Raw genomic sequence first — 27,312 nt, forward strand, 5'->3', positions numbered from 1 at the left:
TCAGTAGCTCGAGTCCCTGCGCGTCCACAGACACGACTCTATAAATCAGGACGCGAACGCGCGCCGGTCACGCGCACCGCAGTGGAGAAATCAATTCGGTTCACCGCTGATGCGTGATGGCACTGGGCGATTCGAATTAGTGAAGCAATGCATTTAAAGACGGCGAGATTATAAATAGAAGCGTCGGATTTATGTTATTTCTACGTGATGTACTAGGCAAAATTTCATAAATCTCTATTCCCGAATGTATAATGCAGGTAGGTTTTGGCAGAAACAAGTGCATGCTGGTGAATCAAACATCTAAAATTTGAAAGGGTTTAACTGATCTTCACTGGTTTAAGCTGGCCAAAATGAGAGACGAACCTTTTTTCCAGCAAGCATATTTATCATAAATCCATGGGGCGCATGTATACAATTAACACACAGTTTTGTCCAAAGCAAAGAAATACCAAATTTATTAAAAATAATAATAATAATTATTATTATTAAAATTAAATCACCTTTAAAGTTGTCCAAATGAAGTTGCAATGCATATTACTAATCAAAATTAAGTTCTGATATATTTACAATAAGAAATTTACAAAATATCTTCATGGAACATGATCTTTACTTAATATCCTAATGATTTTTGGCATAAAAGAAAAATCGATCATTTTGACCCATATAATGTATTGTTGGCTATTGCTACAAATATACCCGTGATACTTAAGACTGGTTTTGTGGTCCAGGGTCACAAATCTCGGGTTTACTGACCTTCACTGGTTTAAGCTGACCAAACAGAGACCTTTTTCCAGCAAGTTATTTATCACAAATCTCAGTTTGGGGCAAGCTGTCACATTCCCAGTGGGGCACATGTATCCATTTAGCACATATAGTTTTATTATTATTTATTTATTTTTTTTTTTAATTGCATCACCTGAAAGCTGAATAAGCAAGCTTTCCATTAATGTATTTTTTGACAGGACAATATTTGGCAGAGATCTGATGGTGCAAAAAACAAACAAACAAACAATCAAAAACTTGAGAAAAATTGCCTTTAAAGTTGTCCGAATTAAGTTCTTAGCAATGTATATTACTAATCAACAAGTTTTGATACATGTATGGTTGGAAATGTACAAAATATCTTCATGGAAAATGATCTGCACTTAATATCCTAATGATTTTTGGCATGAAAGAAAAATAATTTTGACACATACAATGTATTTTTGACTATTGCTACAAATAAACCCGTTCTACTTAAGACTGGTTTTGTGCTCCAGGGTCACAAATCTTGGGTTTACTGACCTTCACTGGTTTATGCTGACAAAACTGAGACACAATCCTTTTTTCCAGCAAGATATTTATCATAAGTCTCAGGCTGGGGCAAGTTGTCACATTTTCAGTGGGGCACATGTATGCATTTAGTACACAGTTTTATCCAAAGCAATGAAATACAGCATTTATTTAACAAAGGGAAATATAATATTACTTTTAAATCCTAAAGTTGCTTTCTCAAACATTCTTCTTGTTATGCAAGTCCTGCTATTAAATTAACCATAGGCTACTTTTCCAGTGCAATAATGGAAGAAACTGTACAAATAGCTCTGTATTGTGTGTCATCCAGATGCTAAAATCTAGTCAAACATATAAACTATATAAACAGTCATGCATTTATGGACACAGAAGTAAAAATACAGAAGGTCTATTACAGTATAACACACTTTCATGGAGTTCTGGTAAGTCATAAAATTCCTGCTGAACACAACATTAATTTCTAGATGGCTCATAAAAAGTCTGATCTCACCCAAACTGAGGGTTCAAACCTACTGACAGAAAAGCAAACGCAGCATCTGAAGGCAACAAAACGCTGCAGTTGCAACTCAACTGTTTACTTCCATAATGTGATGTGTTTATGAGTGAAACAGGAAATCCAGTTTTTAAAAACTTTACCTTTCTGATTTTATCCAACCTAGAACATCAGTCCGAGTGATTATATTGCACAATTGATGCAATAACATCTAAATGGAGGATAACTGCAGTTTATCAGGATGTATTCGGTTCTTATTTTCCCCATATGTTATTGTTAGTCTAAGCCAGTCTTAAGCCAGTTATCATCCAATAAGTGACATCATTTTTGCTTCTTGTTTGAAGTTACAGAAATCAGTTTAATGATTAAAAAATATCAAAAGAAAGTTGCAGATATGAAGATGACACTGTTGTGTAAGCTGACGGCCTTTCTGACCATCCTGTACATTTTCTTGTGTCCTCACGTAAACAATCAAGTCATAATTAATAAAGATGAGTGTCTGAGCTTGACCAGAGCAGATCTCTGGAACTCTATTAGAAGCTTTTATAAAATTACTTCCCTAATTCACAGCACAACAACATTCATTCTTAAGAGTTAATGAGTTGACAAGATTCGTCAGAAGACGAGTGACCCGTGTACCTTCCAGGTGTTTGCTGATGAGGACCTGCAGCAGCATCCAGGTGAAGATGAGGAGCAGAACCGCCTCGATCAGCCCCTTACAGAAGACGACGAGCACAGACACACAGACGGGCTGCTAGTCACGGCCGTCCTCCATCATGCAGCTCCTCTCATTTATCTAAGGGGACCATGTCACCATCCCCAGTTTGGATGTTTCCTGATGGCTAATCGGAGTCGTTTGTGATCGATCATAAATAATAAAAGCTCACTAGACCGTAGGTCTCTCCTTCTCCCACAGTTCTGGCATGAAATTGCAAGCTCGTTCTATTAATTCTGCAGCTGAAGGATGACTCTGTGTGGCAGTGGTCCATTTTGGCTGCTTCAGTGCAGTGGCATCCTGCTGAGTTTGCTTAACAAACTGGCTCGATTTTAAACTAAAGCACAAATATTTACTTAAAGACATGAGTAGATTTAAATAATTTGCATTATTTAAAAACATAGTATTACTGCAGACCAGGGTCTCTAATGACGGCCCTGTTCATACAACTCTTCAAATGTGACCCTGGAACACAGTCATAAGGGTCAGTTTTGAGAAATTAAGCTTTCCATTAATGTATGGCTTGTTAGGACAGGAAAATATTTGGCCGAGAATTTGCAAATCTGAAATCTAAGAGTGCAATAATTACTCAATCTAAATATTGAGAAAATCACCTTTAAAGTTGTCCAAATGAAGTTCTTAGCAATGCATATTACTAATCAAAAATTAAGTTTGATATATTTACGGTAGGACATTTGCAAAATATTTCCATGGAACATGATCTTTACTTACTATCCTAATGATTTTTGGCATAAAAAAATAAAAATTGATCATTTTGACCCATGCAATGTATTGTTGGCTATTGCAACAAATATACCCGTGCGACTTAAGACTGGTTTTGTGGTTCAAGGTGACAAATATCAATAGGTTATTCTTAAATCCAGCAAAGCAAAGTACTTTTCACAGAGGCATACAATGGTGTTCAATCCTTGTGCTCAAGAACATTAGCACTGCACATTTTGGACACACCTGAAACATATCTGCATAAATAAATAAATAATTAAATAAACGAAAAGTGGCTATGCCTTTGTGATCAACCAAATAAAGTATACAAATACCTTTCTTTAGGATGTTTCATCCCTTTAAAGGTCTCCAAATATATTACAAACTTGTCTTTAAAAAAACACTAATCGTGGGGGAAGATTGAAAAGATTTAGTTATTTATTTATTTTTATCCTTAGTTAACAAACCAAACAGGTATTCTTTGTTGTATCCAGCTACATGCATCATTCCAGAAAGTTTGTACCAAACTACACAAAAAAACAAACAAACAAAAAAAAAAAAAAAAAAACAGTGTTTAAATGTTTCTACTTCTAATTCTCAAACGCTTTTGTTACTCACTAGTTTGACTTTTATTTTGGCGCATGCGCAGTTCAGGGCCACAGTAGTGATGGGAAGTTCGGATCATTTTACCGACTCGGACCTTTGAGTCTCATTCAGCAAAACGAACAAATCTTTTTTTGAGTCATTTCGTTCATTTTAGCAAAATATATTTAAAATGTTACCTGTTACCTCCCTAACACATCTACTGCTTACACAAACGTTGATCACACTACAAACAAAACAAAACTATAATGCTATAAGAAACAGAAAATATTAATTCATTGTTTACCTGGGTCTTTAGTCTATGATTAGCTCACCTCACCTCTTATCTGACAAGTTTTCGGGTTCGAGTCGTTCGTTCATCACGTGACGCTCCATAAGGTGAACAAACGACTCTAAAACCCCGAAGACTCGAAACAGGTGAACTAATTCCAGTGCAGAACCTAACAGGATGTTGCGCATGCGCGACTGAACGAATCACTCCCCGAGACGACTCGTTCTTCCCGAGTCACATTAAAGATTCGTTCAAAATGAACGAATCATTCAATAACGACCCATCACTACGCCACAGTGTAATGCGCAGACGCAGTTTATTAGTTTAGTTACTTTTTAAAAGTTATTGTCGTTTTGATATGTGACCCTGGATCACAAAACCAGTCATAAGGGTACATTTTTCATACATTTTCATACATATCTTAACAGAACATGATCTTTACATAATTTACAAATATACCCCAGCGACTTAAGACTGGTTTTGTAGTCCAGGGTCACATATGTATTAGTCACTAATATTATACTAAAACCAATAAACGTTAACCAGATAAAAAAGTTTGTCAAGACAGTAGTTTTAAAAGGTTAAAGTTTGAGTGCAGTCTGTCAGATAGATCGATAGATAGTAAACATGTTAGTATGATTCTAAAACTAGCAACATTACCATTAGCAAGTAGTTAGCATGTTGCTAGTCTGTTTCTAACATGATTAACATGTTGCTAGCATGTTTTAACAACTTGTTAGCACGTTGCTAGCACGTTTCTAACATGATTAGCATGTTGCTAGCATGTTTCTAGCATGATTAGCGCGTTACTAGCATGGTTAGCAAGTTACTAGCATGTTTCTAACATGATTTGCATGTTACTAACATGTTTCTAGCATGATTAGCAGGTTGCTAGCATGTTTCTAACATGATTGGCAGGTTGCTACCATGTTTCTAGCATGATTGGCAGGTTGCTAGCATGTTTCTACCATGATTAATGGGTTGCTAGCATGTTTCTAGCATGATTAGCATGTTTTAACAAATTGTTAGCATGTTGTTAGCACGTTTCTAACATGATTACCATGTTGCTAGCATATTTCTAGCATGATTAGCACGTTACTAGCATGGTTAGCAAGTTTTTAACATGTGCTAACATGTTTCTAGCATGATTTGCATGTTACTAACATGATTAGCAAGTTACTAGTGTGTTGTTAGCATGATTCTAGCATGTTTACCAGGTTGCTAGCATGTTTCTAGCATGATTTGCATGTTACTAGCATGTTGTTAGCATGATTAGCAAGTTATTAGCAGGTTGTTAACATGATTTTAACATGATTAGCAAGTTACTAGCATGTTGTTAGCATGATTAACAAGTTACTAGCATGTTTCTAGCATGATTAGAAAGCTACTAGCATGACTCTATTTGCTAGGCTAGTTTGATAGATAGATAGATGAGTTTGAATGAGTTTGAATGGATTGTAAATACAGTACATAGAAGGGAAGCTTGATTGAGTCTCAAAGGATTCTGGGAGTTTTGACAGTTGGAATTTGAATAGTGTTGCTCATTTGAACATTCCGTCAATGTAAGTCTATGGGATTTTTCCCGGTTTTAAACGTCATTTTTGGAAAACCATAAAGCCCCGTTCACACTAGCAGCGACTTCTGCCGCATGTCGCCAGTGGCTGGCGCCAGGTTGCTAGTGGGCGTTGAAACTGAATTGCCTTGACAGCGAATCAGGTTTCTTGCCGCTAAATTCAAACATTTTGGAGGCAAAAGACTAAATATAATATAAATATAAATTAAATCTGTACATACAAACAAAAAGAATGAGAAGCAGAGCCTACTTTTTCATTGAGTATGTTTATCTATGGCTGAGAGAGGAGAACAGTTTTAGTAAGAATAATAATCTTCTTTAATAATGGCTAATAATAATAAAAATAACTTCATTTGCATAAAGTTGAGGGATTCTGAACTTTGTAAGTTGGCTGGACACGCCCCATCCAGAAAGTTTTAAAAGTTTTAAGTTAAGTTTGACTGTTTTCAGTTTAAAATAGTTTTCAGTTTGAAATGAATGGGAAAGATCGCTTTGTCGCTGAATGTTTTGAAGGGGCTTAAGTCCGATCATTTAGAAAAGATACAGCAAACCCGGCCAGATCAGTCTGAAGATCTGGGCTGAGTTTGGAGTTTGTAGAGTTAAAGCTCTAGGAGGAGTTAGAGTTAACAGTTTTAGTAAGAATAATAATAATAATAATAATAATAATAACTAGATAGTAAAGTTCGTAGACAAACTTTAAGTTGGCTTGAAAAAGCCTAGCCAGAAAGTTTTAAAAGTTTTAAGTTAAGTTTGACTGTTTTCAGTTTAAAATAGTTTTCAGTTTAAAATAGTTTGAAAGATTAAAGTCTGAATGTTTTGAAGGCAATACAGTCTATTAGAAAAACAGACCAATATGGTGTTGTTGTGTGGTTGCTAGGTTTCTCAGGGTGGTTGCTAGGGTACCTGGGGTGGTTGCTAAGGTATCCAGGGTGGTTGCTAGGGCGGTTGCTAAGGTGTTGCTAAGCAGTTGCTGGGGTACTCAGGGTGGTTGCTAGGGTACCCGGGGTGGTTGCTAAGGTGTTGCTAGGCAGTTTCTAGGGTACTCAGCGTGGTTGCTAGGGTGTTGCTATGTGGTTGCTAAGGTATCCAGGGCGGTTGCTAGGGTGTTGCTAGGCGGTTGCTAGGGTACCCGGGGGTAGTTGCTAGGCGGTTGCTAGGGTACCCACGGTGGTTGCTAAGGTGTTACTATCATGTTGTTACCATGATTAGCAAGTTATTAGCATGTTTCTAGCATGATTAACATGTTACTAGCATGTTGTTGGCATAATTAGCATGATTAGCATACTGCTAACATGATTTAAATAGATTAGAAATATTAGATGAGTTTGAATGATCAGTCTAAATGGATTAGAAATAGCACATAGAAGTGAAGCTTGATTTATTTAGTCTCAAAGGATTCTTGGAGTTTAGATTTGAATTTTGACAGTTGGAGTTGGCTTATTTGAACATTCCGTCAATGTAAGTTTATGGGATTTTTTGGTGGTTTTGATAGTCTGGTTTACGAAAACCGTAAGCCGGATCAGTTAGAAAAGATACAGCACACCGAGTCAGACCAGTCTGCAGGTCTGGGCCAAGTTTGGTGGCTGTAGCTTAAAAGCTCTAGGAGGAGATACGTTTTAAAAAAGGGTCTCAGAAGAAGAAGAAGAAGAAGAAGTTGTTTAAATACAATATCAGTAAGTTGGATTTCTCAAGCCAACTTAACGCATCTCTGTCCGTTATGACGACGATAGCGACATCGTGTGGACAAGATTACGTGAATTCATATGAACTTATACTACATATAAAACGGTAATGTATTTCATTTAATATATTCCAGTTTTAAATTGCTTTAGTCAGACTGGCGGTTAGCTGTCACACATTTATAATTATGTGTGTAACATTCACACGGTTTCAGGAAATTAACCCATCTATCACTATCACGAGAACACACGACCGAAGATAAGCAGTAATCGCCCCGCCTTTATTAAACTAACGTTACTCAGAGGAAGTTTAGTGACAGATGAACATCGGCGATTACTGAAGATGGATCGGACGTGTTTTTGTGTGCTGTTCATATTCATTTCATGTGTCAGTTCGACAAAAGTACATTATGATGCTCGAGTGACGGTGAAAAATGAAGGTAAGCTTATATTTACTCCTATTATTTCATGTTAGATCATGTTATGTTGACAGATATTAGATATTAATATTACGTTTACATCCAAATGTGGTGAGCTTTGTATAGGACGGTACAAAAAACGTATATACAATAATAAAGACAACTCACTAATAGCCTTAGTAGAGTTAAAATTAGAAGAGGAACATACAACAGAAACTAGAATGAGCAGTTTTTAAATGTGTTTCATTTTATAGTCACATTACATGAAAAGCGTTCATGTGTCAAACTGTCACTTCATTTTCTCATGCATTATATTAGAAGTCCATCTTAACAACCACAAGCCACTTAAGTTTCTTATCTCACTGTCACTGCTGTCTCTTCTGTATTTTGTACATCGTTTGTATATTCACATACAGGAACTGCTTTAAACTAGATGCATTTAATTACAAATGTATGCGTGTTTCAGGTATAACCAGGTTTTCTTTTGAAAACAATAATATTAATTTGGTGAAGCTTGTCAGCACTTCTGATAACGAAGTCATATGGGTCGGAGGAAACGACGTCCTCTATTCTATCAACCCAACACAAGGCATCAAACCCCATAAGGTACCTCATATAGTGTCATACTGTATTTACACAGACTGTAAATGACATCTGATCAGTTCCCATCGGCTGCTCGCGCTAGTTCATCTGCCAGGAAAAGATATTTTACTTTAAGCGAGTATGCAAAAGCTCATGTGCCGTAACTTCTCCAATGCAAAACATTTAAAATATTTAAGAAAACAAGTTATTCCTATTAAAATAACTTCTGTCATGATCCTTTATTTGCACAGTGTCATTATGTTTTTGTTTGTAATATGATATGTTTGCTGTTTAGGTGGATGTGACTCTTTGTAAGGATGAAAGCAAAGATTTAGACACTTCTGTAAGTATTAAAGAACAAACGGTGTTTATGCACAGCTTTCGATATTCAGAATTCCCACGATCAGGTTTTACTGAGTGTGTTTACACTGTAGTCTGATAATCAGAGACGAGCTGTTTATTGAAATAACCTGTTTTACTAGTTTACATGCACATAACCTGAACCAGAAAACCATGTTTACAAAAATGTGGAAAAAATTAAAAACTCAGATTCGTTTTTAGATAATTTGAAAACTGAATAAATAAGCTTTCAAATGCATTGATGTGTGGTTTGTTAGGATAGCATATACAACTATTATAACTATTTGAAAATCTGAAATCTGAGGGTGCATAAAAAAAAAAAAAAAAAAAAATCCAAATTTTAATATAATAAAACGTTAATATTAATAACATTTTAATATAATAAAACATTGCCGGTACTAATCCAAAATTACGCTTTTTTATATTTAAGATAGGAAATTTACAAAATATCTTCATGGAATATGATCTTTATTTAATATCCCAAAGACTTTTGGCATAAAAGAAAAATTTCTAATTAATAAACCCTAGATTATTTCAAAATGTCAGTGGGAAACTTGTCCGACTCATATTCTCATCTCATGTTTGCGAGTTCTCCTGCAGCTGCACAGGATGCACAATAATGTACAATATTTCCTAAAAACATTTGCAGTACAGATACTTTCCTGTGAGATCTCACATATGCACACTTGCATATTTAACCTGCACAGAATGCAGGTTAAGGTTTAACGCGTTTACATGAATACACTTTGCATTATGCATAACTGAACACTGATATAAACAATGTTGTAGTTTGTGTCCCATTAAAGTTCACTGACAGCTATTTAACTGTTCATTTTTTCCAGCACCATTTATACAGGATCTCTCTGCTCAGAGAAAGCATTGACAACAATCTCCTGTTCATCTGTAGATCACATGATGCAAATACAGTGTGCTGTAACATGGTATGTCCTATTTCTATATTGCATTACAAGCTCGGGTGAAGTATGAAACTGAGCCACGTGTTTCGTTACAGAGCTCCAGCTATTCTCCGATAGACTGCTTCACATCAGAAAATTACGAGCCGGATATTAATGAGCCGTCATTACTTGTCAGTGAGTATTGCACATTGTATTGATGTATATGCATGCTTGCGCACATTCGGGCTGCAGTTTTGGTTCAAGAATTAAAATTGCAAAAATAATGAATCTTGTTGAATATCTGTCGTTGATGATATTAAAGGGCTGCATTCAGAGTCCGTAACTCAAAATATTCTTGACCACCCACTCATGTGGGTGACAAATCACTCATGTGTTTGGTACATAGCTGAACACAGTGGAGTATTATTATTTAATATTAGAGCCAAGAACTAACTGGGGAGATTGTGCTTGGTTATGTTTCTTTTTCTCCTTCTCTCCATCTCTGTCCGCCTGCATGCAGATTCTTATGAAAAGTTTAAGTTTTATTTCTGACTCCCAGCAGGAGATTTGAAGTATTAAAGCACTATTTTAAAGCTGCTGTTTGTTCTAGTTCTAGCAGCGGTTCAGGAAACTGCAGACGTTTTGAAATGCAGTGCCTGCTGCAACATGCAGTGTGTGTGTATTTGCATGAGATATTCATTACTGCTGATACTATATATAATAGATCATTAATGTTTAACAGGAGAGTTGACTGATATCATGTTACCACGTTATTCCAAACCTATATGACTTTTTCTTACGTAGAACACAAATGGAGATGTTTAGTAAAATGTTCATGCTGCTCTGTTCCATACAATGATTGTCAAGCTCCAAAAATGACCTAAACACACCATGAAAATATTTCAACACTAGTCCATATGACTTGTGTACTTTATTACACATTATATGACACTGTGTGAAGAGACCAAACTGAAAATCTTGGACATTCGTCCTGGAAAGTCTTACAGTCTCCAAAAGGTTCAAAAGTACGGTGGCTGAGAGAGTTCAATGCGCTGCAACTTAAGAAAACACACGCAAACAGAAAAAAATGACAACAAATTAAGAAAACATCTTCATCAGTTTGACAACACAGGCGCTGCAAATCCTCGCAACGCAAACACAAATACGGAAACGCGGTGCAAATTCTCACAACACAACCAAACACAGAAACGCGCTGCAAATAGCACAGACCACAACAGAAATGTTTCAGGGAGACCTCAAAAAGTGACGAACCCAGCTGGGACCTGAATTTTGACCTGATTTTAACCATTAATGAAGCATTGCAGTTTTTTTTTTTTTTTTTCGTGAACTTTGAACGTTATATTTATTTGCATTTATTTATTTATTTATTTGCAATTAAGTTAATAACATTTCACAGTTAAGTGTGTAATTCAGAGTAGTTTAATAATATCCAAAAGACCAATGAATCGTATGATCAGGGTGTTAAAATAAACAAAAAACTCCTTTTAGTTCACCGACAACACCTCTCTGACCAAAAGCCACTGAACAAATAATCAGGTCCAGATATTGAACATTTATTTTTCTGTTGCCCTTATGCGATTTCATTTTGGACTGACTTTAAAATAGACATAAAGAAATGAAGCAAACCCCTTAATTTAGATGTTCATGATATTTTACTTTGTTTTCAAAACCCCTCTTTTTCTGATAAACAGGTTTATGTTATAAATCTCTTAATTATCTTAGCAAAGTTTTATATTCACAAGTCAAAAGTAAGTCAGAAGAAACCATTATACATTACATTTTGTAACACTGATCTTAAAATTTACCTTGAAACCCTCTCTAATATGAGATCTCAAAATAAGAAGCTCATAAAAACAAAAAATTTACAGCTGTTGTTATTTATTTATTTATTTTGCAGTTGAATTTGTAATCTGAAATGTGCAGTGTTGCCTTGTTTTTTGTTCGATGATGAAACTGAATAAAATGATAATAATAATAAAATAATAATACTAATAATAATAATAATAATAATAATCATCATCAGGTCCCAGCTGGGTTCGTCACTTTTTGAGGTCTCCCTGAAACATTTCTGTTGTGGTCTGTGCTATTTGCAGCGCGTTTCTGTGTTTGGTTGTGTTGTGAGAATTTGCACCGCGTTTCCGTATTTGTGTTTGCGTTGCGAGGATTTGCAGCGCCTGTGTTGTCAAACTGATGATGTTTTCTTAATTTGTTGTTGTTTTATCTGTTTGCATGTGTTTTCTTAAGTTGCAGCGCGTTGAGCTCTCTCAGCCACCATACAAAAGGTTCATTTTTGGTTGAACTATTGTACAGTATCTACAATAAATGTCTGACAAGAAGCAAATGCAGCACATTGTCTTTGCTTATCAAGTGGTTTTGATGAGGAACTGATAGAGGAACTAGACCCTTTCCGTGTGCTATGGTGAGAGATCATCTCCATATATAGACCTTTACGAAGTCATGTTGACCCTTATTCATAAGGCTTCTGATTACTTGTTTAATTAATAGGAATACAACATTATGTTTGACTAGTAAAATTACTATTTGATAAGTCATAATTAAAAGACAACTGGTCGATTTATCTGCTCGTTTGTTTATTTTTTGTTGACATCTCGTGTTTTGCTTTCAAAATACGGAGATCTGTGCTGGCTTACTATCTGCATGCTAAAAACTTATTTAAAGAGGTCATGAAGAACTTATGTAATCAGATCCAATTCAACCATACTAATATGCAAAAATGACTTTAGATAAATTAAAGGAGAAGTCCACTTCCAAAACAAAGGTTCACATATAATGTACTCACCCCCTTGTCATTAAAGATGTCTTTCTTTCTCCAGTCGTAAAGAAATTGTTTTTTGAGGAAAACATTCCTGCATTTTTCTCCATATAATGGACTGATATGGTGCTCTGATTTTGATCTTCCAAAATGCAGTTTAAATGCAGCTTCAAACGATCACAAATGCGGTTGTAAACGATCCCAGCCAAGGAAAAAGGGTCTTATCTAGCATAACGATAAAATAATACAATTTATATACTTTTTAATGTCAAACGCTCGTCTTGTCTCTCTCTGCCTGGACTGTTTTTGTTCAGGTTCATGTCAGTTAGTGTATGTGGAAAAACTCTGATCTCATGTTCTCCCTTCAAAATCGTCCGATATCGCTGTTTTACCTTTTTTGTTAAGGGTGTTTGATCTTCTTTGCATGTTCACTTTGCAAACACTGTGTCTGTACTTCTGCAGCGATGTAGAGCCAGAATACACAGAGTTCAAGAAGAAATTTTTTTTTTATGAAAATAAGACCCTTTTCCTCAGCTGGGATAATTTACAACTGCATTTGTGATCGTTTGAAGCCGCATTTAAACTGCATTTTGGAAGTTCATAATCGAGGCACCATATCAGTTCATTGTATGGATAAAAATCCTGAAATGTTTTTCTCAAAAAACAAATTCTTTACGACTGAAGAAAGAAAGACATGATCATCTTGGATGACAAGGGGGTGAGTACATTATCTGTGGATCTTTGTTTTGGAAGTGGACTTCTCCTTTAACATTTGTGCTTCATTGCTTTTTTTATTGCTGAAGAGTGTTGAACTACAGATGTGAATTTACTTTTCCTTCAGCCTGAGACTTTTTGGTGTGAAAGGGCTTTTACATTTGCTAAAAATAGAACTCTTGCCCTGCCCAGATTGCGAAAGTAACGCAAAAGTAACAACACATTACTTTCCATAAAAAGTAACTAATGTAATTAGTTACTTTTTAAGGGAGTAATGCAATGTTGTAACTTTTGCAAGTAACTTTTTTCCCAACACTGGAGAGAATTATTGCCAAACTTTGAATCACCTGCTGTTTAGTGAATAGTTTTTGTGCTTAATCTGTGTTCAGTGCATTTTAAATTTACAGCTTGTTTACAGTGTTTTACTAAACAGGGCAAAGACTGCAATTCCATAAAAGTGCTGATTGGAGTGGAAATTTCTGTGGGAGATTTAATAACACTCAAATTAAAGAAAACAGACCCACCTCTTTTTCATAATGACTAGTGCAATCTGCCAAATAAAGCAAATTAGCAACTATCACAGCCATGTTATTGCAAAACAGATTACGGGATGCTTAAAATAGTTGCTCAAATACCATTAAAATTGACAAACCTTAGTAACACACCTTTCATGATTCATGATAAATTACACTCCCTCAGAAGATTTTAGATGCAAAAACAGGCATTCATTATTATTTTTTCACTCTGTGTCTTTAGTAAATCGTAAGAGTAGTTTTTAAAAAGGTCAAAAGGAGGTTTGTGTTGGCATACGCTGTTAGTAAATCCGCCCCTTAGTATAAACATCAGTCAGTTATGCCAAAAAACCTGTTGGATAAATAAGAAGCTATGAATATGATATGTCTGAGAATGTGTAGTCTGGCACATTCCTATTAGCGGAACACAATACAGTATTGTTATTATTAGTTTCAGAAAAAACAGGAACTTGGCATCTATTAAAGGCCTTAAATGCTCATACAATATGTGGGAAAACTCTTTCTGTGACACATCAGAGCACGGCTGTGAGATTGTGAGATTGTACACCTCTGGTGAAAAATTAAGACAATTTCTTTTTATTACATACTGCATCCTGTTGATTTCTATATTCTATATCTTCCAGATAATATGCTGTACTTTACCAAGTCTGAGAAGGGATTGTACAGGATCAACAAGGATGACAAAAATGACAACATTTGGTCTCAGTCGAGTCAAGCAGGTGAGAATCTTTCACTACTAAAATGTTTCATTGCAACAGTGAGAATTTCACTTTTTCACTGAAGTGACTCAGTGTCTTCATCAGAATGATACTGCTTTGATTCTAAACGGTGCTTTTTCGTGCCACATTTAGAGCAAACATACCTGAAGCTGATTGCTGGTAAAGGCCAACACCAGGACAAAGTTTATTCCTTCTTCGCAGAGAAACACAAAAGAAAAGACAGTGAATTGGAGCACTGGATTCCACGAGTCTCTCAGAGCTGCATGGTGAGCAGAAATCACACCGTTAAACATGAAGCGAATTTGGGATTGTGTTTTCAGTTTGTTAATAGTTTCAAAATTAGTGATGCACCCTAACTTTACCTAATCTGATAATGATACTCCACCCAAAAATGAAAACAGTTCTCATTTACTCCCCACCATGTCATTCCAAACCTGTATGACTGAGTCTGTGAAACACAAAAGTTTCGAAAAGCCAACAGGATCTAGAAAAACATAGGACTGTATTTCTTAGACTTGCAAGTTCTTAGAATGCAATTCATACAGGTTTAGAAAGCCAAGGGAGAATGATGTCAAAATGATCATGTTTGATTAGACTGTCCCTTTAAAGGAGAAGTCCACTTCCAGAACAACAGTTTACAAATAATGTACTCACCCCCTTGTCATCCAAGATTTTCATGTCTTTCTGTCTTCAGTCGTAAAGAAATTATGTTTTTTGAGGAAAACATTTCAGCATTTTTCTCCATATAATGGACTTCATTTGTGCCCCAAATTTGAACTTCCAGAATGTAGTTTCAAAGGGCTCTAAATGATCCCAGCCGAGGAAGAAGGGTCTTATCTAGCGAAACGATCTGTCATCAGCTCATGTCGCACAGGCTCTGGGATGCGTGTTCTTGAATGATTCGTTCATTTTGAATGGATCTTTAATGTGACTCAGGAAGAACGAGTCGTCTCGGGGAGTGATTCGTTCAGTCGTGCATGCGCAACATCCTATTAGGTTCTGTACTGGAATTAGTTCACCTGTTTCGAGTCTTTGGGTTTTTTAGTGTCGTGTGTTCACCTCATGGGGCTGTCACGTTATGAACAAACGACTCAAACCCAAAAACTTGTCAGATAAGAAGTGAGGTGAGCTAATCATAGACTAAAGACCCAGATAAACAATGAATGAATCTTTTCTGTTTCTTATAGCATTATAGTTTTGTCTTGTTTGTAGTGTGATCAACGTTTGTGTAAGCAGTAGATGTGTTAGGGAAGTAACACCTAACATTTTAATTACGTTTTGCTAAAATAAACTAAATGACTCAAAAAGATTCGTTCATTTTGCTGAACGAGACTCAAAGGTCCGAGTCAGTAGAATTAGTCGAAAAACTCCATCTTATTTTCTCCTACAACTTCAGAATCGTCCGACATCGTTGTACCTTTTTTTGTTTGTAAACAGCGTTTGACTTACTTGCACTTTCTTAGTCTTTGTGCGTTCGCTTTGTAAACACTGAGTCTGTAGTTCCGTGTGACCTTTCGATGTGACTCAATAGTACGTAGCATCGTGAACGCGCATCCCAGAGCCTGTGCTACACCAGCTTTTGTGCTTAAAAAGCATACAAATTTTTATTTTCCAAAAAAAAACAAAAAAAAAAAACCAAAATGAGCAATCGTTTTGCTAGATAAGACCCTTCTTCCTCGGCTGGATCGTTTAGAGCCTTTGAAGCCGCATTTAAACTACATTTTGGAAGTTCAAAATCGGGGCACCAATGAAGTCCATTATATGAAGAAAAATCCTAAAATGTTTTCCTCAAAAACCATAATTTCTTCACGACTGAAGACAGAAAGACTTCAACATCTTGGATGACACATTATTTGTGAATTGTTGTTCTGGAAGTGGATTCTCCTTTAAGACAACACCTTAAAAATGTGTCCAAAGATGTCTGTCTATGCCTATGTGCATAGACCAATTAAAGAATACTGCAGATGCAATGCAGGAGTTTGTCCTGTCTGAATGGCTGATGTTGATATATTTTCAATAGCTAATACGGTTACTGCCATTTAAATAATTTAAGTTCACTTCAGTAATTTTATTTATATTCTAGGTTAGGGTTTCTTAGTCAGCGCACATTTATATACATGTATCATATCATGTGTAAGCATCAGTAAGCAAACCTAAATGCAGCCTGATGTTCTGTGTTTTGCAAGTCGGTCTCTAAACACAAAAAGTGTGAACTTCCTCTGGAATCTTTCACCTCCTTAAATGTGACAGGTGTTATTTTAGTTGATATGAAATACACTTTGACATTTTAACACCTGCATATTTATTAAAGATGTTTCTCAGTAATTCACAGACACATTTGTGCTAAAGGGAACATTTCTATAATTATAAGCTCAGGTGCTCTTGACACATGTCAGATGCAGGTTCTGGGAGTTCAGATGCTGTCAAAGCTCAGAAACAATGCATTTAAGACATTTTCTAGTAAATATTGATTCTTACAAGATGACATTGATAAATTGGCTTTTTGCTTCATCATAGATCTACAGTATGAAATCAGGGTAGTGCTCTAGGTCAGGGGTTTTCAGTCTTTAAGATGCCACGGACCCCCAAATATGATCATCATTATCATGCGAGGAACGCTCATTCTAAAATAAATTATAAAATATTGATTGGAAAATACTTAGTTTCTATTAAATTAGATTATTATTATTATTTTCTAAAAAAATTTAAAATGTATTTATTTAATCAAAATTGTATAATTTATATTTATTTCTTTGCTTTCATTTTTACTAAATTATTTTAAACATTAACTGTATTAATTCATTTTTTATGTATTAATTATTTTATAATTATTATAATTATATATAAACTGAATAGTATAATTATAATTGCAATAATTATAAATATAATTTTTAGTTTTTTTTTTAAATGCTTTTTTTCTAAACATTTCCAAGGACCCCCTAGCACTACACCTGTGGCCCCAGTTTGAAAACCCCTGCTCTAGATTCTTGGTCCTTGTGTGTCAATTTACTTGATTGCATTGTGTAATTTGAGAAATCTCAACCTGAAACACTTGCAGAACCTGAACCTGTTATTCTAATAATATAAATATAAATATAAATGTTTATAAATATACATTTAAACCCCCTCATATATATATATACTGTAAATTGGAGGCGCACAGGAGTTTTCAGGCTTTAAAAAGCACCATGTAAGTAGTCTCTCATATGACTCTCACCCTATGCAATGGATACTCACTATCTGTTTCAGAACGACAGAGGCGGTTCTAAGAGTCAACTACAGAGCAGCTGGACGTCCATGATTTACACCCGTCTGTTCTGTGGCAAAGGATATGAATTCACTCAGATGATAGATGTGGCCACACTAGAAACGGACAACACCACCAAAATATATGCGCTTTTCAGAAACTATTGGTAAGAAAATACCTTGTATTTTAGATGATCAGTATGTGTGACGTTAACAGTGTTGGGGGTAATGCATACATGCAAGATTACTTAAAAGTAAATCAGGAGTAAGTGCAAAAGCGTTGTGTAAACATGATGTTGCTAGAGCTCTAGACTAAATGTCAACATGCAGTTATGCAATCCAGGATGCCAGTTTGTTTGAGCAGCGCTGTTCACTGTACAGAAGCAAATTTACATTTCCTTCAGACTGAGGCTTATTCTTTTTAAAGGCCTTTACATTCACCAAAATACAACTTTATATATTAAACACAAGCAAGCAAGCTCAGGCCAGATGAGAAAAAGTAACACAAAAGTAACATAACGCATCACTTTACATAAAAGTAACAAAGTAACGCAGTTAGTTACTTTTAAGCGAGTAATGCAATATTGTATCGCATTGTTACTTTTAAAAGTAACTTTCCTCAACACTGCTTTGTTTTTGTTTTTAGGGTTTCATTTTATAACATTCTGTCAAGCGTCTACAGATGAAAAATAGCCTTTTTGGCTAATTCTAACACATTTACGGTCATGTTTATTAATGTACATTGCCCCTGTAAACACTTTAACTAGTTTAACTAGTGTCGCCTCTATAGTTGATACAAATGTCTGTAAATACCAATGACACTTTGTAACACGTGTCTGTTAAAAATGCTGAGTCTTTTAAATTTGTTGTCACCACAGTGTAAACAGCTAACATCACTGTTGAATAGAGACATTATGGTCAGCTGAGTGTTAAAAAGACCAGGAAATATATGACATTTGACAGTTCCACGAACAATGATGAAATGAAGACAGAATGTGCCAGCTGTAAGTGCTGAACTGTGAATCTCTTTGTTTTACAGGAATATGAGTGCTGTGTGTGTTTATGACATTAATGAAATCAGCAATATCTTCACTTCCTCTAAATTCATCTCCAACAAAGTTCCTGCGAATCACCGGCCTGGAACGGTAAAAATTACACCAATGAAGAAAAATATAGTTTTCAATATTACAACTGGTTGATTGATTGTATAAGTGAAAAATGTAAACCATATAATCATTCAGCTCTAATTATTCCAATGTGACAATAAGGCATGAAGATGAAAATAATAGCATATTTACAGTCAATGAGGTCTGCAAAGAGCTCGAAAGTGTCTGCCCTTCTTCAGCTGCAGATTATTTATCTTTTGCACTTCACTGAATGATTCATTCAAGAGTTCTGAGACAAAACAATCAACTCCAGAACAATCACATTACAACATCTGATTCACAGACAGTTCAGTGTTGTAAAAGACAAAGACAAAGACTGTGTACTTGTTTTCTGACGGGACAAATTAACTACTCATTTCATAATCTGAATGATGTAATCTAGTCAGTCTGGGCTTTTTAAAAATCAGAATCGCTTGACAAAGTCACGTATTCTCACTTCAGGTTTCTATGAGATTCTGAATGACATTTTTACATCTAGAACCAGGTGTTTTCTCAATCTGTAGTTAGAATTATCCTCCCCATTCGTTCTAACAAGGTGCTTGTTGTTGTTTTAGTGTGTGACTGACAGTACTACTCTAAGCGGTGAAGTGCTGGGGTTTATGAAGGAGCGTCCAGAGATGAAGGATTCAGTGATGCCAGAGAACGGCCCCTTGCTGTTCCAACACCACCATTACACTCACATCCAGGTGGACCGGGTACGAGGCCACACCGTCCTGCTTCTGTCCCTAGGTATGTGAATCTGTCACTGCAAATCGTAAGGAATTTACTGATTTGGTTTCATTTAGGATTCCACTTAATGATTCTTGGGCCTCAATAGGATTTATACCACCACAACCAATTAACAATTTCAAGTCATCACGATCAATCAATGCATTTTATTTTTTATTTTAATGTGAATGTACAATGTCCAAAATGTTCTTATGAATAATTTATAAAAACTCCACCTACATATATTATAATTCTACAGTATATAATTATATAAACTGATATAATACATGCAGTTCACTGAAAATGATCACAAAGCATTTAACAAGTTGCTGAACTCTGCGTATGTGTTGTTCATTATGAAGCGCTTCTCATCAAACATCCGGTTTCGCTCAGAAGTACTTCACATAAACAGAAGTTAAATGGGTTATAAATGCAGTTTCATGCTGATTTAGTTCAAATTGTCTTGTCAGTTTCACATTTAAATGACAGGAAATGACAGGTCCATGCCAACGCTATAAAAATGTAATGATTCACATATTGTGTAATGTTAATTGAATGATAACTTTGAGGAGTGTAGTGTGAGTTATCAGAGTTGCGCAATCTAATAGTTTCAAACCCTAGTCTAGTCATTGTAGGTGTCATTGTTAGGCATCATATAACATGCAGGCTGTTCCAAACAGTAGGTAGCTAATTATGCTACCTTATATGGCCAGAGTCTTACTACTGTATACAGTTGCACAAAACATTGTGAATGCTAAATGAAAATTATGCATTTTAATATTTGCAAAAGCAACACGGAACAACCGACTTCATCTGAATAAACTGAAAAAAGTGTTAGTCTGGTATCTTGAATGCTTCATGCAAGCAGATCGGTTTATACAGTGTGCATGTGACGGCATGCAGACAGATGAGTTAATGTCCTGTTGTGATATTTTCTTACAGAAAGTGGACGGATTCATAAAGTGTTGGAAAAGCCTGTTTTTGTGATTGCGGAGTATCTGCCATTTCCACAAGGGACGCACATCACCAGCATGCTGCTGGACGCTTCGAAGGTATGACATGCTTTTTGAGCACTAAAATTTAATTTAACCATTAAAATGGAGTCTAGATTTAAATGGTAAAAAAAACGGAAACCTTAAAATGAAAAATAAAATAAAATAAAAATCTGGCCAACCAAGGCTCTACACTTACTTTTCTTTTTAAAAAAATTAGGGGCACAGTCAAAATTTCAGGAGCACCTTCTAATCAATAATCAAAATATCTGATCAAAAATGATTATTACGAGGTGATTTTTGACTCAAAGTGATTTACCTTTGTAATGGCATTTGTCTAACTGTAACAGTATTATATTTTATACAGTAATAGTATTTTATGTCAAATTTTAAAAATTATATATTTTTTTAGGTTTTTAAAATTTCTAATGAAAACAATGAGGCTCAGAGGTGGCATGAGTGCAATCAAATTCATAAATTCATGTTGAGATTAATGTTTTAAATATACAATTTTTAATCTAGAAATATTTAATGATTTAAATAACTGAAAAGATACTTTAAAAATGTAACAAATTGACAGTAGTTGGCGGCAAGTCACTGATTTAATTACTGAATCATTCATTCATTTGATTCGTTCAAACGTCTGATTCATTCAGGAGTAAAGCAAGTGACCGTCTTTATGAATGAGATATTGAATCATTGACTCAATAGATTCTTTTAAAAACGCACGTTCGTTCATAAACGAATTTTGAATGGAGATGCACAGCGGCTCAGTTGACTTGTTTTAAACTATTTTTGACGAATAGCAAAATCAGGCAACAGTGTTACAGTCAGACAATGTCAGCCACTTAATATTAACTTATTGTTTATTTCACTATTGTATTATCTCATTTACAAACACCCTTAAAAATCATTAAAAGCTGAAGCTTGGAGCCGACGTGACTGTCATAGACAACAGCCAATCACATTACTCTTCTGGTGTTGCATGGACGCAACTGGCTAGCATCTGCACTAGTATATTTGCATAAAGCAATCTAATTGGCTGACACCTGCGTTGGTGCTTGAAAAGATGAAAAGTTTTCAAATTCTGCCGTGAGCAACGCCAGACACAAAGCAGCGGACCCACAGTTCAGTTTGGCAACGCTTGATTTCAGTCCATTCCAAGTAAACGAGAGACATTGACGCTGACGCCCCATATGAAAGTACCATAATCATAGCAATCTTAAACAGTAGAGCATGCCGCTAGCAACACCAAGGTCATGGGTTTGATTCCCAGGGAATGCATGATCTGATGAAAGGTATTTTGAATGCAAAGCAAGTCACTTTGGATAAGAGCATCTGCCAAATGCAAAAATGCAAAAAGCGTCTCTTTTGATTTTAGAATCTATGATTGATCTTTATTCTTTGAATCATATAAATCTATCATGTTATCAGCTGTTGGATTCATTATTCTGTGTTTAACTTCTCAGAAGCATCTGTATGTGAGTTCCAGTAACGAGGTTGTTCAGATTGACCTGCAGACATGTCATATGTATGGAAATGACTGTAAAGAGTGCAGATTATCTAGAGACCCCTACTGTGGTTGGGAGGGTTTGCGCTGCACCTCCACAGCAAAGTAAGACCTCACTGCACTCATGCACACACATCTGCTTCCTTCCTGATCACACTTTTTTTTTTTAGTCAACAGCTTGAAACCGCTGTAACTAAAGTTCACCATAATTCTTTAATAGGCTGAAAGAGTTGAAAGAATGATGCTGGAGTGTTTTGGTGATTCTGATGTTGTGTTGTGCTGGTTTGAGTAACTGTGATCTGTTGAATGACTTGCACTCTGAAGTTTCATACATGATTGAGGTGTAAATCATTGTGAGCACTAGTTATAGTGATGCTTGACTTGCTGATTGCATATCAATGTACCTGCTCAACCACTTTAGTGGATTTCCACTCATTTCCTTATAACCTACCACTGAAACATCCCCCACCCCTACACACATAACTAAAAAAAAAAAAAAAACCCCACACCGCATGATTCACTAGAAAATATATTTATGAACAGTGTGTGGAAGCCTCATCTCAGTAACACCTTCTGTTTTCCACAGAAAATCAGTTCTGGACATCAAAGACTGCAGTAAGTTTGTTTCTATTGTTGGGTGTGTTGTTAGTGGTTTTCACACTGGGGATGTTTGTTCTGGACCAAATCTGAGAGCAGTTGTTCCTAAACAACATTTTGTTTCCTGAACAAGGTGGGGCTGAATGAAATGTTCGTGCAAATTGAACCACAGTTCCGTAAGCAAAATCAAACCATCTTCTACAGAGTTTCAGGTTTGGTGTTGTGACCTGCATAACACATAAACACCAACTTTGCAACTCTTTTTAGTATTTTGTATACTTTTTATAAAGCAATTAATAATAGCCATATTGATATATAATCGCATGTCTAAATTGTGCAGCCCTACAAAAAAAAAAAAAAAAAAAAAAAAAAAAAACTTTTTTTCCCCATAACATGTAGCCCTATTGTGAAAGCTCACCATGATTTCTGGTCACTTAGAATAAAAAGTTTTGTGTTTTAAATATTTACTATTGTCCGACATAGGCAGGTGTCTTCTTAGGGCATATCCTAACTGAAATGTGACTGATTTAAGTATATTTATAAGGGCCCTATGAAATCCGTTTTATTTTTTCCCCAAAGTTATTTTTTTCCCCATTTAAATTTTCCTGGATTCTGTTTTTTCCATTTTAATTATTTATTTATAAGTTGATATAATTAAATTAGATTTTATTAATCAAAAAGCATGTCTAATTATTTAAAATTTTGAAACTTCCACAATTTGACAGCAATTTATTAAAAGCTATTAAAAAAAAAAATACATTGAGGCCATATAAAATACTTTTTTTTGTTTTCTTGCAAATTCTGTTTTCCATTAATTTTCTGAATTCTATTTTTGTTAATTAAATGTAATAATCAAAAGCATATTAATAACTAGATAAAAAGTTTGTCGAGACAAACTTTAAGTTGGCTTGAGAAAGCCGGAACAGAAAGTTTTAAAAAGTTTGAAAAGTTTATAAAGTTTAAAAATTTTAAAAAGTTTTAAGTTTGATGATTTTCAGTCTGAAAAATAATTATGATTTATTTATAAATTGATATAATTAATTGATTTTATTTAAAAAGTATTTTATCTTTTTTTTTTTTTTTTTTTTTTTTTTTTTATTCAGAAATACTGTGTTGTGCGTTTACATTTTTCTGTTAAATATATTCAGGTAAAATGAGATATTCCTTAAAAATACTGTTTTAATAGTAATTTTATTAGTAATAGTACTATCATTACATTGAGTCATATATTTCTGTCACAGTTTCTTCAAGTTAAACCAAATTTTTTAAAATACCAAACTTTTATTTTGAGGGGTTGCTGTGAAGACCTTTAAGTGTCTGTTTGTATACATATAATAGTTTACATATAATAGTTTTTCTAAAAAGAAACTGTTAAATGCTCATGAATTGACTGTCACAGCAGTTCTAGAGATTGTTCGTGTGTTGACGTTCACTTTTGATTCATTCGTCCAAAATTTGGCAGATTCCGTGACATTCCAAGTTATCACGTAGAGACTGGATTTCTCGATTCAGTCCACATTTTCCGTATCTCGGAAATCATAGGGCCCTATATTTATAAATCGACCAGCTTCATCTGCAATCAGATGAAAATGTTCTGAGGTTGTTGCCCTGCTCTGAGTCTAGATTGACAGCAACAGAATAAAGTGTTTTCATATTTATGAATTTATTTCATAGCAAATGCATCACATGACTCTATGTTCAGCAGATATGCCTGAAGCGGCACCATCAAAGACTGGAACCGGTGGTCAGATGCCAGTGCAAGTCCTGCCATCCTCTAAACACTTCCTGCATTGCAAAATAACGTCACACCACGCCACGTACCACTGGAAACACGGTGAGACGCACGAGGAGTGTGTTCATTCCAAGCAGGACTGTTTGTATCTCATTGACAGTATGAACAAAACTCACGAAGGGACGTACGAATGCATGTCGTCAGAGGACGGCTATAACAGGATGGTCGTCCGATACGAGCTCAGCATGAGCCGCTCAGACGCACTCAGTCTCACTCCTGCACTGCTACTGCTGCTCACAACGTCTCGTGTCCTGCTGCAGAACTTGTTCTTTTGAAAGTATTACCTTGAAGATGCCATCCACATCCTATTTCATAATAGGGGTGGGAGAAGAAGAAGAAGAAAAAAAAAACAAACAAACAAACAAAAAAAACAAAAAAAACAACAACAAAAAAAAAAAATCGATTCTCCAATGCATCGCGATTCTGTATCAGCGATTCTGAATATTTCAGAATTGATTCTGAGCTTGTTTTTTTCCCGCATGTGGCTCGAGTGCGCACTAGAGACGTGGTGGGCTTCGTTGCACATAATTTGCACTGTAACGCAAAGTGAACCAAACGTGGAAAGCACCCTTCAGAGCACAGCAGCCAAAGTTGTGCTTAGAGGCGGTGTTTTATAATAACTTGCACTGTTAAATCATTCATAATTAGACTGGGAACAGTGAGTAAATATAGTAAATACTCCCAGTATTTGCTGTATATGTGCAATACAGAGCTTGTAAAAGTTCAGTTAGTCATCAGTCATAAGAGTATGAAAACACACAAGGCTGATGTGGGATAGAATCAGTTATTAATGTGATTTGCTGAGTCCACGCCTTTTTACTATGTGGAGAGATATGATATGCATCATTGTTATTATTGATATTTTCCATTATCAGTGTTTCTGTCATGTGATCAGTCAAACACTGGCCACATCTTCCTCATAATTTTGAAAAAAAAAAAACTTTTGATGCAAAGGAGTCTAAACAATTTAGTAGACAAAAATAAATTAATATTTGTATAGACATTTTTTAAAACAAATTTACTAAATTTTTGTAGGCAAAACATTTATATTTTAATAGACAAAAATAAATTATTTTAATAGACTTTTTTTAAAACTAATTTAGGAATTATTTTAGAAGACAAAAATTGATTAATAATATGAGTCTTCATTTGTATGGCGTTTTGATCACTGCAACACTCCCAAATTTTAGAGTTTATAACTTTATTATTCTAACATGAGGAAATGAATGAAACAGTGTGTCTGAATGTTTGACTGCTAATGTATTTATCGAATGTAATGCATAAATGTGTAGTCCTTGTGTGATTGTCATAGTGTTAAGACATATTATTTATTTTAAAATTTAGATAGAAACTGGAAGAATTTTATTGGATCAGTCAGGATCATTATTATTTCTTACCATTTACATTTCATTACATTAGACAGTGAAGTGTCAAATCAAGTGTTGTTATTGTAAAAAAAAAAAAAAAAAAAGATTGTGAAGATTGTGACACACGGTGGTTTCTGAAAATGTTCCGGAGATATTTTTCACAATTAATGTCACAAGACTTTTGGTCTGTGTTCTCAACACTGGGTGAAATGCTTTGATTGTAAAGTGTGTTGCTAAAGGGCATATTTTACAATCAGTGACACTTCAGCAACATGTAATGACTTTTTTTTTTTTTAACCCTCATTCCTTGTGTTTCTGGTCAAACCGGACCTTTTAACAACTGTGTACGAGTCTATCATTATGCTATTTTAACAACCTTAATCATTTTATCAGCTTGTTTTCTTCAATTAGCACAGTTTGTTTCTGGAACTGATTGATTTGAGCTCCTCAGTTTTTGATAAAAAATATTTGCGGATCATTTTTGGAATACTGACTCAAAACTAAGATTAATGAGGCCTAAGATCAGTTAGTTCCAGAATGAACTACAAAACCTGTGCTACATTTTAAAAAAAAAATAAATAAAAAATTATGAGAAATAATGAGAAATTTAAAAGCAGTTGACCGGGAACACCACAAGTTTAACAAGGTAGGAAGAAAAATCCCTAAAAAGTACAAAAATTAGTACCAAAACCAAAAAATTAATTGGGAGAAAATTGTGAAGTGGTTAATCCCTGTGTGGGCAAAGTCATTAAGTTTTATTCTAATGCAATAACATCTGACTGACTCGTGTTTTATTCAGTGTTGTTTCACAATAATAGTTTTTACAGCTTTTAATGTTCTATAGAGACTGTGACGCTGAAGTGCAAACATTATTCAGTTATTCCTACTGTAATGGGTTGAATGTTTTTATAAAGTGATGCGAGTCAGTTATTTATATCACGGAAATGCATGAATAGTGTATATGAATGTGTAATGAGGTGATGGGTAACTTTACATATAGGGATGCGTGTATAAAATATGACAGATGTTTATTTTTTCTTTTCCTGAATTAACAGTGTATTTTTGTATTTATTGAACTGCGAACTTCCTTAAAATCTGTGATGTTACAACCTCAACGGAAAAAAAAAAAAAGAGTCTGATTTCGCAACAGATCGATGTGAAAGGCGATCACACCCACCATAGAGGATCTGACACCCAACCTCTAACCTCTGTAAAGGTTGGGGAACTGGAACCAAAGCCTTCACAAGCCATTACTCATTTATACCCTCAAGTGTTGGTGGATTTGCCATTTCACACACTGATTTTTGTGGAAAGTGTCTGAATAAAGACTTACAAAGCTGGAAATGCTCCACTGTTTAAACCTGTCTTAGTCAGTGTGTAAATAAAAGATGAGCACACAGGATGTGACTGACAACATCTCAATCTCATTTCACTGATCGTGTTCTGTACAAAGGAAGCCTATCAGCTGTTTAGTAAGTTTATAAGGTCACTGAAATTTTCTGAATTAATTAGTTTCCCTTTTCGAAATGCTGTGGCTGCCTGAAGATCTCGCAATAATTTAGATATG

At 35.1% G+C, this 27,312-nt stretch overlaps 1 protein-coding gene across 3 annotated transcripts; it reads left to right on the forward strand.

The window, feature by feature from the left end:
* The first annotated feature begins 7,558 nt into the window (after positions 1–7,558).
* LOC127180476 (semaphorin-7A) lies at positions 7,559–27,161 on the forward strand. 3 transcript variants are annotated; one of them, XM_051134555.1, is made up of 14 exons: positions 7,559–7,790; positions 8,236–8,375; positions 8,647–8,694; positions 9,554–9,652; positions 9,724–9,802; positions 14,272–14,367; positions 14,500–14,633; positions 17,617–17,780; positions 18,653–18,758; positions 19,334–19,508; positions 20,430–20,539; positions 21,952–22,094; positions 22,576–22,604; positions 24,289–27,161. In XM_051134555.1, exons 1-14 carry the CDS (start codon positions 7,694–7,696, stop codon positions 24,651–24,653), a joined length of 1,785 nt encoding a protein of 594 aa, XP_050990512.1. In that variant the 5' UTR covers positions 7,559–7,693; the 3' UTR covers positions 24,654–27,161. The 3 variants fall into 3 exon arrangements, with proteins under 3 accessions (XP_050990512.1, XP_050990510.1, XP_050990511.1); XM_051134553.1 differs by having other exon boundaries at positions 7,566–7,790; positions 21,949–22,094; XM_051134554.1 differs by having other exon boundaries at positions 7,568–7,790; positions 21,949–22,094; positions 24,292–27,161.
* The last annotated feature ends 151 nt before the right edge of the window (positions 27,162–27,312 follow it).

Source organism: Labeo rohita, chromosome 18 (genome assembly GCF_022985175.1).
Source record: "Labeo rohita strain BAU-BD-2019 chromosome 18, IGBB_LRoh.1.0, whole genome shotgun sequence".
NCBI classification, from domain to species: Eukaryota; Metazoa; Chordata; class Actinopteri; order Cypriniformes; family Cyprinidae; genus Labeo; species Labeo rohita.

Excerpts from the sequence above, each read along its gene's own strand:
- LOC127180476 (XM_051134553.1), top strand. The coding sequence starts at position 7,694 with ATGGATCGGACGTGTTTTTGTGTGCTGTTCATATTCATTTCATGTGTC. Across the intron at positions 7,791-8,235 it reads AGTGACGGTGAAAAATGAAG|GTATAACCAGGTTTTCTTTT; the intron begins GTAAGCTTATAT and ends TGCGTGTTTCAG. Across the intron at positions 9,653-9,723 it reads ATACAGTGTGCTGTAACATG|AGCTCCAGCTATTCTCCGAT; the intron begins GTATGTCCTATT and ends GTTTCGTTACAG.